Source organism: Serinus canaria, chromosome 23 (genome assembly GCF_022539315.1).
Source record: "Serinus canaria isolate serCan28SL12 chromosome 23, serCan2020, whole genome shotgun sequence".
Taxonomy (NCBI): Eukaryota; Metazoa; Chordata; class Aves; order Passeriformes; family Fringillidae; genus Serinus; species Serinus canaria.
In genome coordinates this window covers 5,683,075-5,698,930 of record NC_066336.1, presented here as the reverse complement: position 1 = coordinate 5,698,930, position 15,856 = coordinate 5,683,075, and the positions used below count along the sequence as shown (strand labels likewise).

Here is a 15,856-nt window from a genome sequence, read left to right as displayed (position 1 = left end):
GCCGCCATGGCCGCCCGGCCGGGGGAGGCGTCAGGCGGGCGAGGAGGGGCCGCGGGCCCCGCGGGGAAGAAAAACCTTTTTGGTGTTAAATCACCTCCGCTCCGTCACGGGAAGGGGCTTTGTAGTGTTAAATCACCGGCACCCGGTCAGGGAAAAGTGTGTTTTAGTGTTAAATGAGCGTCGGTCTGTCTGGGAAAAGATCGTGTTAGTGTTAAGGACCGACACCCGCTAAGGAAAAAAATGTGTTTTAGTGTTAAATCCCTGTCACCCGGTTAGGGAAAAGCTCTTTTTAGTGTTAAATGAGCGGCACTTGTCAGGATAAAACCACGTTTTAATGGTAAATGAACGGCACTTGTTCAGGAAAAAAAGCGCTTTTTAGGCTGAAATGTCTCTGCTGTGAGGGCTCTGTGAGGGCCCCCCCTCCTCCTCTGTCTCCAAGGACTTTTTCTTTATTATCCATGGGAGACAGGGGTGTGTGTCCATCCCCGCATTCCCATTTTGTCCTTAATTCAGCTTTCCCCAAAAAGAACAAAACCCTGAACTTGTTCTGCGCTCCCCAAAGCCGTATCCTGCCCTTCTACTCGGGTCTAGCTGACCCAAACGGGTATTTATTAACAGAGCAGGCATGGCTGGGCTCCCTTGCACTGATTCCGCGGAGGTCTGAGCCCTAGGGATGGGAATTAGGCGATGGGAATGACTTGGCAGCCCTGGGGTGACGGTGCTCAGCCTCCTTTCTCCAGCATCATCCCCACATTTTGGGTCATTTTTATCACCATGCCACATTTTGGGTCATTTTTACCACCACGGGTCACATTTTGGGTCATTTCCACCCCAAGCTTTTAAACCTCCCCTATACTTTCAGTGTCCTTCCACGGCCGCCCATTGCTGTCACATTGTTCCTTAGCGGTGGCTGGGCCAAGACACACGAATTTATTATTTAGACACACAAATTTATTATTTTAACCCCTCCCTACAGCTCATCCTCCTCCTCCAGTCCCGCTCCACTCCCCCCACTGCCGGGGAAGATTTCTGCTGCAGGGCCAGCGCCGAGTGTTTGATCTCTCCGAGGGGAGCAGGAAGCGTCAGCCTTTAATCCTTTGAAGCTCTGCTGTATCCTAAGCCTGCCTAATCGTTTTTGTTTTAGGTTTAAAGAACTCTCGAGATGGAGATGGGCGAGAGCATGACCAGGCCATTGAGGGAGGAGGGAGGATGAGGATGGGACCAGGCAGAGGAGCCCAGCAGTGGAACCAGGGGGAATATTTGTGATTCATGCAGTGAAAGTTCCTCCTGCAGCACAGCAGCAAACCTCCCTGGAGCTCTGCTCCGTGAAGAACCCAGTCGTGGCTGTGGGATTAGCAGAGCGTGGAAATGATGTCTGGGAGCAGGGACGAGCTCAGCACCTGGAGCAGATGTGCTCTAAAACCTGCAGAGCTGCTGCTTCCCTGGAATAACCCAGCACAGGCACAGAGTGTAAGGAGATGGGGTGGGTTTGAGCAGGAGAAAGGTCCTGGGTGGTCTGGGAAATGAGCAGGAGGGGGCCTGGCAGGGTGGTGGCAGAGCTGAGGTGGTTCTGTTTGGATGAGGAGAGGCACAAGGGCTCATTTTACACCCAAACCATTTCCAGCCACCACAAAAAGATGAGAAATGGGGATTATTTGATGGGAAAGAGAATGAGAGACAAAAGGTGAAATAATTCAGGGTGGCTGCTGCTCCTTGAAAGAGAACAAACCCAACAACTCCTGGCTCTCCACTGCTGGGTGCTGGGATTACAGCACTCAGGAAGAATGTTAAATATCCACACATCTGCTGTGGGGCCCACCCAGGCACACCTGGATCAAAGGGAATCCTAAAAGTAATAACAGGGAAGATTTCCACCCAGCAGGAAAAACGATCCCAGATTTCCCCTTGGCCAGAACACCTCCTGGTTCGTGGTGTGGCCGCCGAGCTGCAGGAAACTTCCTTGGGAGGGTCTGGGATGGTCCCACTCACCTGTGTGAAAGGGAAACCAACCACGGATCTGTTTATTTTGAGGGTTTAAATTCTGCCAGGCAAAGTGTTCCATGTTACTCCAAGAGCAGGTCATTCCTATTTAAGAAATTCCCTTAATCCATTATCAAAATCCTTTGAGCTACAAGAGCTGCCGAGCCCCAAATCTCCCGGATAACACAGCTCACTCCCAAGATGTTTATTTACCAACACCCATTCCTCTAGGCCAGGCTTAGCAGGCAGCAGCTTTATCCCTGGGATAATGCTAAGTCCCCATCTGACAATCTTATTTCTCTCGGGGAATTACAAAGGCAGGAATTTAGAAACAACATTTTCTGTTTTCACAACTTGCTCAAAGCAATTTTATTTTCCCCCAAGTTGCTGAATGAACCAATTGTCACGAGGCTGTCACAAGAATGAACCAAAATGTTCCATCCCCCAGGGCCACAGAGCTCTGCAGTGATCTGAGGGAATGCTGATCCCAGATCCAGCGCTTTACCAGAGCTGGGAATTGCTGTCAACCACTGCCTAGATTCCCCTAGAAATCACCTTCTACTGCACAAAACTCTTTAAATCCACTCTTTAAATCCAGTGTTGTCTCATTCCAAGCATGGAGTGACCGGTCTTTTACAGGATCAACCCCAACAGGCTTTTTATTTTACAAGACTTTTATTCTGTTTCACAGATCTGACTATTACAGCAGTAAAATTATTACAAGTGACTCGTAACATTTAGTTCCAAATAAAAGTAGAAAAACACAAAAAAAAAAAAAAAACAATAAAGGAAAGTTAAATGAGATGTGTTTTAAGAGCACAGAAAAAAAGTATATAAAAATACATCAGGAGCAAGGATTTTGCAGCCCAGTTTTGGTTTAGTTACAGTTGTGACAGCACAGAGTCACAGAATGGCTGAGGCTGGAGGGGACCTCTGGGGTGGCCCTGTCCCAGTCCCTGCTCTGGCAGGGCCACCTGGGCTGTGTCACCGTCCTCCTGGAGAGGTCCAGGTGTGCTCTGCTGCAGCCCAGGCTGGAGCTTTCCCCCCTCACCATCCAGATTTCCCATCTATGGCCTCTGCAGCCTTGGGTCTCGTTTTGGGCTCAGCAGAGCCCCTCTGTTGGCTCCTGTGTGCCTTGCAGGAGGAATTTATCACCAGCCCCCTCCAGGAGCCTCCTGGATTGCTGAGTTACCCCTCCAGCAGGGATCAGGGTGGTTCAAGTTCCCCCCTGAAATCTCCAAATTCCAGCCTGAGGCTGCTCCTGCCTGTGGAGGGTCTGATCCTCTCCTTTCCCCACTAAAACGTCACCTCTCCCTGTCCTGCCTTCACTCCTGAGCTCTCAGCTGCCTCCTCAGCCATCCCCAAGAACTCCAGCTGCTCTCCCACAGCAAGGACAACTCCCCTTCCTCCTTCTCCTGAAGAGCCCCCAGAGCCCAGCACCAGAAGCCCAGAATACTGAGAGCTGTTCACTGGAGAGGTGATAAATCCAAGAGCAGATAAAAGGCAGAAATGAACCAGGGAAAGGAAAGGAGGATGTCTGAGTGTGTGTGTAAAGTCTATTTTATGGCAAACTTCCAGTCCTTTGGCCACTATAAAGCAAAATCAGTGGATTTCATATAAATTCTCTGTATAAAGGAATGTCTATGAACTGTGTACAGTATGGCCCAGAATAAACATCTCATCATCAGCCTAAGAGAGCTCCTCACAGAGGAAAAGAAGGTGCTTAGTCATGGTTCATCTTCCCAAGAAAATACTGTCCGCAATTGGACTAGTGCCCCGAAACACCATCTCAGGAACAACAGGAATTCCTTCAATGGCAAGGAAAAGCAGAGTCTGCCCAGGCTGGGGCAGCAGGAGCTGGGCAGGGCCCTCAGGGCTGCCCTGCTGCTTTCAAGTCCGTGTGGTTGATGGGCAGGGGGTGAGCCTCGGTGTTGAACACCCAGTCCTCCAGGGACAGCACGTCATCTTCACAGAACAGAAGATAGAGGTACCTGCAGCCACAGGAGAGGGACACACGGCTTGCAGGAGCTCGGCAGGGCTCCAGGCAGGCACGGGCAGCAGCATGGGACACATTCCCACCTCCCTGAACATCCCCACCCTTCCCAGGTAACCCAGCTCTGGATCACAGCAAGCAGCAGAGCCCTTCAGCCCCACCCCTGAGCAGGAGCCTCCAGGGAGCCAAGGGCAGCAGAGCTTCTGCTGCAGGAAATTCCCAAAGATTTGCAGCCTTGCCCAGTTTCCCCTTGGAATGGGCTGGCTTGGAAAGATCCTAGAAGCTCCTCTGGCTCCAGCCCCCTGCCCTGGGCAGGGACACCTCCCCTGGGAAGAGAAGACTTCCCCCTCATCCTCTGAGGCTCCTTAAGCAGCTGCTGCAGGAGCTGTGCTGCTCTGGAAGGCCCCTGTGAGCCCAGACTTACTTCAGGGTCTCTGCGAGGAAGAAGCTCTGCTGCATGTTGTCGTGGTTGGGCGTGGTGGTGTACACGTCTCGGATGCCAGAGAAGCCAGCTTCCACCCTGCAGTGCTTCTCCAGGGCCTGGGGGGGAACAGAACCCTCAGCCACCCCCAGCAGGGTGGGGGGAAGCAAACATCCAGAGTGGAGATAACCCTGAGCTGAGGCACTTTGTGTATTCCTGCCCCACTGCTCACGGGTTTGAGATCCTGCCCCATCGCTCGTGAGTTTGAGAACAATCTGGGTTGAAAGGAACCTTAAAAATCACCCAGTTTCACCCCCCTGCCACGGACAGGGTCACCTCCCTCTAGACCAAGCTCTCCAGAGCCCCATCCAGCCCAGCCTGGAGCGTTCCTGACCCATCTCAGCGTTTAACACCATTGCAATAATTTCCGCTCCTTCTCCGACCGAAGCCAAGATTTCCGTGGGAATGCAGGAACCCCCAGAGCCCTGTGCAGCCTTACCTGGACCACCTCCCAGCCCCAGTGCCTGTACTTGGGCTGGTGGGTGAGCCTCCAGAGGTACATGTAGCTCTCCACCACCTCGGGCCGCAGGATGTAGTAGCGCTCGCTGAGCCGCGTGGCCGTGGCCTCGCTCCCCGCGTCGAAGCGGAACGCCTCGGGGCCCAGCTTGGTGTCTGGGGACAAGCACACAGCACTGTCACTGTCACTGCCAGCCCAGCACCAGCAGGACACCAGCCAGGTGCCTTCGGGCTGCTCAGCATGCCAGGGCTTGCCTAAGGCTTTGTTGAGCCTTTTTTCCTGCAGTGCCTTGGAGAGAAGGGATCAGGATGGTGATAAAACCAACTGCACTGGATTTATAAACAGAACATCAGGGATATGTTGGTCTGTGGTGAGGAATCCCAGTCTCCTGCAAGCACTGGCCAGCACTCAGATCCCTGCTTTCAACACCAACCCTCTCCCTGCTGGAAAAAATTGGTTCATGAGGGTGCCCAGAGCAGCTGTGGCTGCCCCTGGATCCCTGGCAGCGTCCCAGGCCAGGCTGGACACTGAGCACCTGGCACAGTGGGAGGTGTCCCTGCCATGGCAGGGGAGGGATGGGATGGAATTTAAGGTCCCTTCCAGCCCAAACCCCTGAGGCACAGAACCCCCCGGGTACCTGAGCGTGTGTAGGACTCGTGGCAGGTGCTGGTGATCTCTGCTGCCAGCTCCATGTGCCTCTGCCTCCTGTCCCCCGTGCTGTGCTCGGCCCCCAGGGCAATCATGCCCCCAGAGAAGCAGGCCAGGTGGCCCATCTTGTGGTCCAGGATGCCACCCCTCCACTCAGCAATGTAGGTCAAGCCTCCTGCAGACTTCTTCACCAAATGCTTTTCTATTGCCTAGAGGGATGAAAATCAGGATCTCAAGAGAGTGGACAGCGAGTAAAACTTACTCAGTGTTAGTTAGTGCCAGGGTGAGTACCAAGGGCACCCAGAGACTCATTCTGAAGGTCTGAACCCTTCTCATGAACCATGTCCCCCCAAAACCAGAGAGCAGCACCAGGCTCCTCACCTCCAAGGCATCGTCGTACATCTTTTTAGCTTCAGAGTCCTTCTTGTCTGACATCAGCCAGGATTTGATGAGATATTCATAAAAGCTGTCCCCGAGCCCCCCGATGGAGACGTGGTCTGTGGTGGGAAAGCCAGGAAAGAGCTTCAGGTTCATGACAGACAGTGAGCAGCTGCCTGACAAAGGGGAAACAATCTCCTCCTATTTAATGCCCTTGTTCTCTCCTTCCCCTTCCCAGCTTCCTGGGGAGAGCTTGCAGCATTGCTTTTCAGAAAGGAAGAAAGGTAGAAAGTGCAATCAGGAGAAAAATGTTCTGTCATTTTCCAGAGCATTAGTATCCCTTACCAGAACCATTCAGAGGCCTTATTTTACACGTTATTTATCCTGCAACGTGAAGATGCTTCCTGTTTATGGAGCCATCATCATAAATCCAGCCTCATAAACCAAGAGCAGTGGTGGGTATTGAGAGATTTCCATCTGGATGGAGCCCCTGGGAGCTGTCTCCCTGCCTCAGGAAAGGAAGGAGAGGTGTTTGGATCCCACAGAGCTGCCAGCAAGGGGCTGTGGACACTCTCCTGGCTTTTGTCATTTGTATTCCTGCCTCACAAAGGGACTCTGAGCCCTGGGGGAGGCTGGGGGTTGCTGGCCCATTAAAATGATAAAGTCAGGTACAGGGATGTGCACTGCATGTTTTCCTCTGCAGAAATGAAATTTCCCAGGCTGTCTGCTCAGAGCACCCCCTGCTCTGACCTCACAGGAGGTGCTGAGGGATTGCAGAGTGAAATGGGCCTGACAGCTGCAGGTCTGTGCCTGGGGGGAGCTGCTGGATGCATTTACAGCTTCAAACTCCACCACATGGGGAACAGCAGCGTTCTCACTCTCCAAAGCACTCCCATTTTCAGGAGAGCAAGACAAATGGCCCTCCCTGGACTGAGCCATCCCTGTTAATTAACAAATTAACAGTGTCCCCCCCTGGCTCTGCCCTACCCTCATTTCCTAGCTAAGCTCATGCAGCAGGTGTTGGAGCTGCTCGGATTTTTGTTTCCCCTCTCCTTGTACACAGATAAAGTCCCGAGGCTTATTCCAAATGCTGAATCCTCCCAGCAGCACAAACCAACAGCCATGCATCATTTTCCTGACCTGAAGAGCAAACATCCCTGACACAGTGTGTCCAGTGATCCAGGGAATAATCCCTAGCAAAACAATGAGATTAAACACCCGGCTGCCGTGCCAGCAGGGAGGGCAGGGGATTTGCAAACACAGGCTGCCTTGAAAGAGCAGCTCTGAGATCCTGAGTGTGTCATTCAGAAACTCACCAGAGCTGCAGCCCTGGTACAGAACTGCTGCCCATATGGCAGCGTGTGCCTCCCAGGCACCCTGCACCAAGGAATCCCTGCCTGCAGCAGGGCTGGGCTGCCACTGCCCACAGGGACCAGCTGCCCTCCCACAGGTGCAGCTCAGCCTCTCCACTGCGAGATCTGCTCATTCAGCCAGGTCAAAGATACACCTTTTAAGAAAATCACAGCAATTTCAAGGAAAACAGCTTCCTGCAAAGAGCTTTAATGGCAAGAGAGAAAATGAGAGCCTGGCCTCTCTGGGGAGCTGGCTGCAGATGCCTCCCTGCTCTGGTCCTCATCTGTTTCTCCCCAGCAGCACTGGGGATGCAGAAGGGGCTGATCACTCTTCTCCCTCCCTGGAATATGGGGTCAGATCCCAAGGTCACATCCTGAGCAACAGCCACAAACAGCCTGGGAAAGTCTGTCTGGAGTCAGGAACTCTCCAGGCACCTGCCTGTCCCACACAAGCAATCAGAGGCTGCTTTTAATGTGCTCTGGAAAGCACCACCAGGCCCCTCTCTGGAAATAGCATTAAATTCATGGCAGAAGAGATGAGAGCTTCCTCCCAGCACCAAAGGGCAGCTCTGGTTTAATGGGACAGCTGTGACCATCCCAGACCCTTTGCCAGTTACAGGTCAGGGATTGCTCACAGCCAGAGCTCTGTCCCTGCCTGTTGCCACCAGAGCCACAAAAGCAGCACTGGGAGAGGTCTGGAGTGATCCAGCCCAACAAAAAGTGCAACAGAGCATGGGGACACCAGGAGCTGCAGGACTCAGAGTAACCTGCCCAGATAATAAATGTCACCCACTGACAGGTTCAAACCAGTCTCTGAAAGAGACTTTTCTTTGGCAGCATCAAATCCAGCAGCCAGAACGAGCAGATCAATAACAGAGCAGAGAGGGGAGGTCAGAGCTCAGGGCCCAGCTGCAGAAGTGGCACCTCCTGCTCCCACCACAGGGCAAACTCCTGAGGAGGGGCACAGCCTCCTCCCTGTGTGTCACCTTCCCCTGGGTGCCTCCACAACTCCCCTGCCCTCTCCAAGCCCTTCCTGATTATTGCTCCAGTGCTGGGCTCCCAGCAGGAGAGGAGCAAACATCCTTATCTCATCCTTCCTTCCCAAATGGCTCTGCAGAGCTGCCATGGTAACAGGAACAGGAATGCACAGGAGAATTCCTCCCTGGATCCGAGGGGGATCCAGGGCTCCTCCAAGCCCCGACCTCTCCAGGTGGTTCCTGCACTCTGGAGGGGAACCTCACTGTGCTCCCCATGCAGCTCCCTGTGCTGACTGCAGGATCCAGCCTGGGCTGGCTCCCAGCACCTGTGGGACGAGCCCCTGTGCAGGGAAGGCCCTGATTCAGTCTGAGAACACTCAGAGGGACACAGCCAGGCTGGTTCTCTCTCTGCAGCTGGCACACTCAGCCAGGCCCCAGTTCTCTCTCTGCAGCTGGCACACTCAGCCAGGCTGGTTCTCTCTCTCCAGCTGGCACACTCAGCCAGGCTGGTTCTCTCTCTGCAGCTGGCACACACAGCCAGGCTGGTTCTCTCTCTCTGCAGCTGGCACACTCAGCCAGGCTGGTTCTCTCTCTGCAGCTGGCACACTCAGCCAGGCTGGTTCTCTCTCTGCAGCTGGCACACACAGCCAGGCTGGTTCTCTCTCTCTGCAGCTGGCACACTCAGCCAGGCCCCGGTTCTCTCTCTGCAGCTGGCACACTCAGCCAGGCCCCAGTTCTCTCTCTGCAGCTGGCACACTCAGCCAGGCTGGTTCTCTCTCTGCAGCTGGCACACTCAGCCAGGCCCCAGTTCTCTCTCTGCAGCTGGCACACTCAGCCAGGCCCCAGTTCTCTCTCTGCAGCTGGCACACTCAGCCAGGCCCCAGTTCTCTCTCTGCAGCTGGCACACTCAGCCAGGCTGGTTCTCTCTCTCCAGCTGGCACACACAGCCAGGCTGGTTCTCTCTCTCTGCAGCTGGCACACTCAGCCAGGCTGGTTCTCTCTCTCCAGCTGGCACACTCAGCCAGGCCCCAGTTCTCTCTCTCCAGCTGGCACACTCAGCCAGGCTGGTTCTCTCTCTCCAGCTGGCACACTCAGCCAGGCTGGTTCTCTCTCTGCAGCTGGCACACTCAGCCAGGCTGGTTCTCTCTCTGCAGCTGGCACACTCAGCCAGGCTGGTTCTCTCTCTGCAGCTGGCACACTCAGCTGGACACACATCTGGGGTAAGGGCACAGTTCCTGCCCTGCCCCCTGCACAGCCTGGCTTATCTCCTGTCCCACAGCCTGCCTGGCTGGCTGCTGTGCCAGGTGCCCCCTGGGGAAGGAGGGGAGGAGGGGAGGAGGGGAGGCTGGCATGCTGCAGGCAGGAGGGAGGCAGGGATACCTACGCTGCACCCAGCTCCCCGTCACCGGGCTCAGGAAGTTGGGGTACAGGCCCTGGGGCTTCTCCACTCTGCTGAGCACCCTGCGGATGTTCCTCACCTGTGAGAGAGCACAGACAGCCTGGGTTAATGCTCTGCTGCCAGGGCTGCCCTCCCTCCAGCCCTGCCCAGCCCCTGGACACAGCTGGGGAGGGAGAGGCTCTGGGCTCAGCCCAATCCTGATCTCAGAGGTGGCTCTGGAAACCCTGCAAAGCCCCAGGTCAGCTCACTGCCATGGCCCAGAAGGGATCCTGGGAGACCTTGGCCTTCCAGCACCTGAAGGGGCTGCAGGCAACTGGAGAGAGACTTTTCCCAAGGGTGTGGAGTGGCAGGACAAGGGGGAATGGCCAGGGTTAGATGGGATATTGGGAAGGAATTCCTCCCTGGGAGGGTGCCCAGAGCAGCTGGGGCTGCCCCTGGATCCCTGGCCAGGCTGGACATTGGGGCTTGCAGCACCTGGGACAGTGGGAGGTGTCCCTGCCATGGCAGGGGTGGCACTGGAGGGGCCTTGAGGTCCCTTCCAAACCCAAATCTGATTCTGTGCTTGGGGATCTGGGTGGAAATGGGAGATATGAGCGATGCCAGGGGTGATTTTTTCCATGATCCAAAGGGAAAGGAGTGGCAGGGATGAGTGACTCACACAGCACTTAAATTCACCATGTGGTCACTTAATGTGATGAATTGGGGCCTTTAATTTCAGCAAGAGACAGTTCCTTTAATACCCCAGAACAGCCAGCACTTAACTCTCTAAAGCCTCCCTTGGTTTCACCCCCATTAAATCCAATAGGCCTTTCCCTTAAGGGACCCAGTTAAATTCCATGCAGCATAAATATTCTATTATAACCTACAGAGCAGCTAATTTGCTCTAAACCTTTTACAAAATCAGACAATTTGCACGCCAAAAGCTGGCTACAGCCTCGAGCCAGTGCTTCCAAGGAAGGGGTCAGGCTCCATAATATTTCCTGGAGTTTAGGAGCTTGGCATATCCATGACAGGTTTGGATAAAAGACACAGATGGGCTTTAATTCCTGCTAACATCACCCAGGTCCCAGGCTGGGAGCTCACGAGTTGATCTGCTCCCCTGCAGGAATTTCCCCCAGGCTGGGCTGATAGAGCCCCCACCATCCCACATTTTCCCTCTCAGGGTGGCTCTGATCCATTTTCTGTGCACACACCAGCCCAGGAGAGTCCCTCAGAAAGGTTTTGTGCTTTTTCCTCCACGGGCTTAGGAGGAGAAGAGGAAAATCTCTTAGGCTGGGGACAGAGGTTTGGCCCTGGCTCAAAATGCCACGGTTTGAACCCAGAATGAGGATGCAATTCTGGTTTTTAGCAGTGCATCCCCAGTGTTTCCTCAGCTCTCCCCTCCCTTCATTTCCTCACACATTCTCTCCACAGCACTGCTCCCTTTCCTGGCCTCTCCTCAGTTCCCCTCCCTGGGAGCAATTTGTCATTATCCCTGTCCTCAGGAACCTCAGCCTTGGCTCTATCTCACATCACCAGCCTCTCTTCATCTTCCCACAGACTTTCCTGGGTTTCCTGCTTCCCTTCACCCTCTCTTTTCCCTCTTCTGTGACACTCATTGCTCATCCCACCCTCACTGCTCTCCATCCACTCCATCCTAGCTCCACTTTGCTCTCCCAGCTTCTTCCTCCTCTTTCTTTTCCTGTCTCTCCTTCAAATCCCCTCCTTGTTTCAGAGCTGACAGACCTGCACTGGACACATCCTGGAAAAGCAGAATTTCTGGGTGGTTTTTTTGGCAATCCTGTCTGGTTTTGCCCCCCTGTGGCACTCTGGACCACCCCAATTCCCCTGGGCTCTGGGGGGCAGTTTGGGTTCTGCCTGGAACGATCTGTGTCCCTCCAAGCAGGCTCCTGAGGGCTCTGCATGCCCCTGATGGCTGTGCCCTTCTCTGGCTAAAATCCACCCTGGGAAACACCCCAGGAGGATGAAGAGCCAGCCCACAGAAGCCAGGCTGGGCTCACTTGCCTTTTCTGCAAACACTGGGTTGCCAGAGAGCTCGGAGAGGTGCAGGAACTCCAGGTGCAGGGTCCCAAATTCTGCCAGGATGCTGCTGCCAGCAGATGCCCAGCCCCAGCTCCAGCTCATGCCACTGCAAGGAGAGAAAAGGGAGCCCTCACTGCCAGGAAACACTGCCAGAGCCTGGGGTGGCCCTGCCAGGGCAGCCCTGCCTTTGCCAGGTGTCATGGAAGGGACACACACAGATTTAGGACACACACACAGATTTTCAGCAGCAGTTCCAGTGGCACTGGGCTGGGATTTTCCAGAGATTCTTTAGGACTGGGCTAACACACAGACTGCACAAGCTGCATTTCTTTGTGGGAGAGGACTCCCTGCTGGACTGCTCAGCTGACAAACAGCTTTGGAGGAGCACTGCCACCCTGCCCTCCACAGACACCGTGGGATAAAATATCCCTGTGGTACCCCAGAGCTCTGGGTGTCCCTGGAACCCTCCAGACAGGACAATCCTGGAGGATGCAGGGCTGGATGGAACCATGGCAGCCTCTGTGGGTGCTGCCTAAGAGGTGTGGAGGCTCCAGTTTGGCATCTCCTGGCAGAGTCCCGGGGAAGGGACAGCTCCAGGGACAGGGAAGGGTGGGGGGGACACTAGATGGCGCCGGGAAGCTTGGCTGGGAGAGAGGAGGGTTTGTTGTTTACAGGACGTTAAAACTAATGATCCTTCTGAGCATGAACAGAAAAAAAAAGAAGTTTCCCTGGCTGTGATGGAGAGGAAAACGTGGCAGGTGCTGAGCTGGCTGTCTGGGCAAGAGAGGCAGAGTGGTGACAGTGCCCTGCAGGGCCACAGCCTGCAGCAGCTCCCCTGCTCTGGGGACATGGAGACACCTGCCAGGAGGGCATTCCTGGCCTGGAGTTCTGCCCTGCAGGGAGGCTGCACCAAGCACAGCCTCACAAACAGCTCGGCTCGGCTCAGCTCAGCTCTGCTCAGCTCAGCTCGGCTCAGCTCAGCTCAGCTCAGCTCAGCTCAGCTCAGCTCAGCTCGGCTCTGCTCTGCTCAGCACAGCTCAGCTCGGCTAGGCTCGGCTCAGCTCAGCTCAGCACAGCTCGGCTCGGCTCGGCTCGACTCTGCTCTGCTCTGCTCTGCTCTGCTCTGCTCGGCTCGGCTCAGCTCAGCTCAGCACAGCTCGGCTCGGCTCTGCTCGGCTCGGCTCGGCTCGGCTCGGCTCGGCTCGGCTCGGCTCGGCTCGGCTCGGCTCTGCTCGGCTCGGCTCTGCTCGGCTCGGCTCGGCTCGGCTCGGCTCGGCTCGGCTCAGCTGGGCTGCAGCTGCCAAGTGGGGCCGTGTTTGTTGTGCCAGCAGCTCTGAGGGGTCCCAGAGATCAGGACAAGCCTGCCCTCCCACCAGCACAGCACGGGATGTGCTGCTGCAGCTGAGCCTCGGGTCAGACAGCACAGAGCCCATCTGCAGCGTGTCCTGGGGGAGGGAGCAGCCTGCAGTGACTCCCTGCAGGAAAACCTTTTGTCAGCCTCAAAACTGGGCCTCCACAGCTGCTCTGCTCTCCAGCAGCTCAGAGGAAGCTACTGTTTAAAGGACCTTGGCCTCCAAGGGAAAGGAACATGCCAGAACCTCCTTTATCTCCCAGATAAGTGGGTCTGAAATGCTGAATTATTGCATTCCCTCATGGGAAAGCAGCAAAAGCAGCAAAACCAGTGGCAGGTCAGGAGAGAGGCCAGGAGAGGATGCTGAGGGAAAATCTGGAGGTACAGAGGGTTTGGGGACATGTGAAGGAAAGAGCTGCAGCACAGGGAGAGCTCACAGAGCAGCTGGAGCACACAGAGCACTCCAGGGCCAGCGTGGAACAGCAGGATGGAAAGCAGGAGTGAGGGATGGGACACAGAGCAAAGCAGGAGTGAGGGATGGGACACAGAGCAAAGCAGGAGTGTGGGATGGGACACAGAGCAAAGCAGGAGTGTGGGATGGGACACAGAGCAAAGCAGGAGTGAGGGATGGGACACAGAGGAAAGCAGGAGTGAGAGATGGGACACAGAGCAAAGCAGGAGTGTGGGATGGGACACAGAGCAAAGCAGGAGTGTGGGATGGGACACAGAGCAAAGCAGGAGTGTGGGATGGGACACAGAGCAAAGCAGGAGTGAGAGATGGGACACAGAGCAAAGCAGGAGTGAGAGATGGGACACAGAGCAAAGCAGGAGTGTGGGATGGGACACAGAGCAAAGCAGGAGTGTGGGATGGGACACAGAGCAAAGCAGGAGTGAGAGATGGGACACAGAGCAAAGCAGGAGTGTGGGATGGGACACAGAGCAAAGCAGGAGTGAGGGATGGGACACAGAGCAAAGCAGGAGTGAGAGATGGGACACAGAGCAAAGCAGGAGTGAGGGATGGGACACAGAGCAAAGCAGGAATGTGGGATGGGACACAGAGCCAGGGGACAGCAGGCAGCCACAGGAAGCTCTTCAGCAGAGAGGGGACCCCAGAGGAAAAGGTGACAGAGATAAAGGCAGCTGGTTTTGGGAGAGCTGGGGGGGCTGGCTGTGCTTGGGCCCTTGAAAATGAATGTGCAGAATTGACTCAATGCCAGGGGGTTTTTTGGTTTCAAATTTCTGAACATCCTTCTTAACCCACCCCCCAAGCTGCCACCAGCAGGGGCCCACACACGCTGCAGGACCCTCCTCCTCCTCCTGGGATGCTGAGGTCTCTCTGGAATTAGCACATCCTTGCAAAAGCAGAATTGGAGAGAGAATTCCTCGTTGCAAAACTCCTCTGGGCTTTGCTCTGGCCCTGGTGTTTGGGTCAGTGTGGTCTCACAGCCTCACCTCCTCTGCCTCCACTTGCACACTGAGCCATTCCCATTCCCTGGGGCTGCTCAGGCTGTGGATGCAGCTCCCTCCAGCCTGCTCCTAAATCAGCTGCCACTCCAGCCCTCTCAGCAGCCCCAGAGCTCCAGGCAGCAGTGGGGGTTCTGCCGATTTTCTCTGCTCTCACTCAAGGTCATCAGCAAAACATTTTGGGAATGTCTGGGCAGACAGAGGCTGCTTCAATTGTCTTCACAAAGGGCAGGGGAGGGTTTGGCATTTCTGTGAAAGGTTAGTCCATGCAGAGCCTTTATCAGCCACAGAGGAAGCAGGATGTCTGTGCTGCAAAAAAGGGACAATTACAGTGCTGCTGGTGGCTCCAATTTTCCCCGGGATCAGGAGCACATCAGACAGCTGAGGGCTGACAGTGATATTTGAGCAACGCAGCAGCGTGAGCCAAACGTTTGGAAGTGTTTTGCTTGCAGAGCCAAGGAGGAGATTTGGGCTAAGGGCTGGAAAATGACTCGGAGGGTTTCGCAAGAGGTGAGGATGAAAGGCTTTGTTAACCCACATTTCCTGCAGCTCTCACCCGTGGATTTGTTCGGATGCATCAGAAGCAGCAGATCCAAATCCCTGCCTGGCTGGCAGGGAATTGTCTGCCAGGAGAGCCAGGAGCAGGAGGGCAGCCCCAGCTCTGCTCTGTTTGCTGCCAGAGCTTCTGCAGGGACTGACTGAACTCCCTGGCCACGAGAACACCACCACCCTGCATGCTGGGGTCTGAGGAAGGACAGAGCCTGGCTGAGGGCTGTGGGCTGGGTCCTTCCCTTTTCCAGCACCAAATCTGTCAGCCAGTCCCATCCACTCCCCTGCCCAGTTTTTCCTATTTTTTAAATCCATTTTTCCTGGATGAATTCACATGCACCTAGCTGGGCACACTGCAAAAATCCAAGCAATGAGCAGGGTAGAAAATCACCTTTCACAGAACATGAGAGTGAGGAAAATGCTCTTGCAGCAGGGAGCCCTGTCAGGGGGCAGAGGAAGAAACTGTGGAGAGCCCCAAATGAATAAAACACAGCTGGGTTTGACCTGAGCCACCTGCAGTCTGTGCCAGGGTCTGAGCTGGCAGAGCAAGTGACCTGGAGGAATCTGCTCTAGGGGGGACAGCTCTGAGGAGCTGCTGCTGCTCCTGGTCCTTCCCAGCTCCCAGCACTACAGGAAATGCTGCTGAGCCTTGCCTGCCCAGGTTGATGACTCCACGTGGGATTCCAGTGGGGGTGTTGAAGGCTGGCAGAAGTTTCTCTCCAAGTTCCAGGGCTTTGCTCTTGAACACCTGTTAAAAGGGAGCATAAATATTTGATGGAATGAGCCACAGGATTCCCCCACATCC

General features: G+C 55.0%; 1 protein-coding gene across 1 annotated transcript in view; it reads right to left on the bottom strand.

Moving 5' to 3' along the window:
* Positions 1-2,636: 2,636 nt before the first annotated feature.
* Positions 2,637-15,856, bottom strand: part of MAN1C1 (mannosidase alpha class 1C member 1) — a 53,284-nt gene continuing 40,064 nt past the window's right edge. Inside the window, exons 5-12 of the mRNA XM_009098610.4 lie at positions 15,705-15,799; positions 11,670-11,793; positions 9,651-9,744; positions 5,941-6,056; positions 5,549-5,768; positions 4,894-5,066; positions 4,398-4,513; positions 2,637-3,971 (exon numbers count right to left, since the gene is read on the bottom strand). Coding sequence (XP_009096858.2) covers positions 3,851-3,971; positions 4,398-4,513; positions 4,894-5,066; positions 5,549-5,768; positions 5,941-6,056; positions 9,651-9,744; positions 11,670-11,793; positions 15,705-15,799 — 1,059 coding nt within the window. The 3' untranslated portion in view covers positions 2,637-3,850. The remainder of the gene's footprint in view (positions 3,972-4,397; positions 4,514-4,893; positions 5,067-5,548; positions 5,769-5,940; positions 6,057-9,650; positions 9,745-11,669; positions 11,794-15,704; positions 15,800-15,856) is intronic.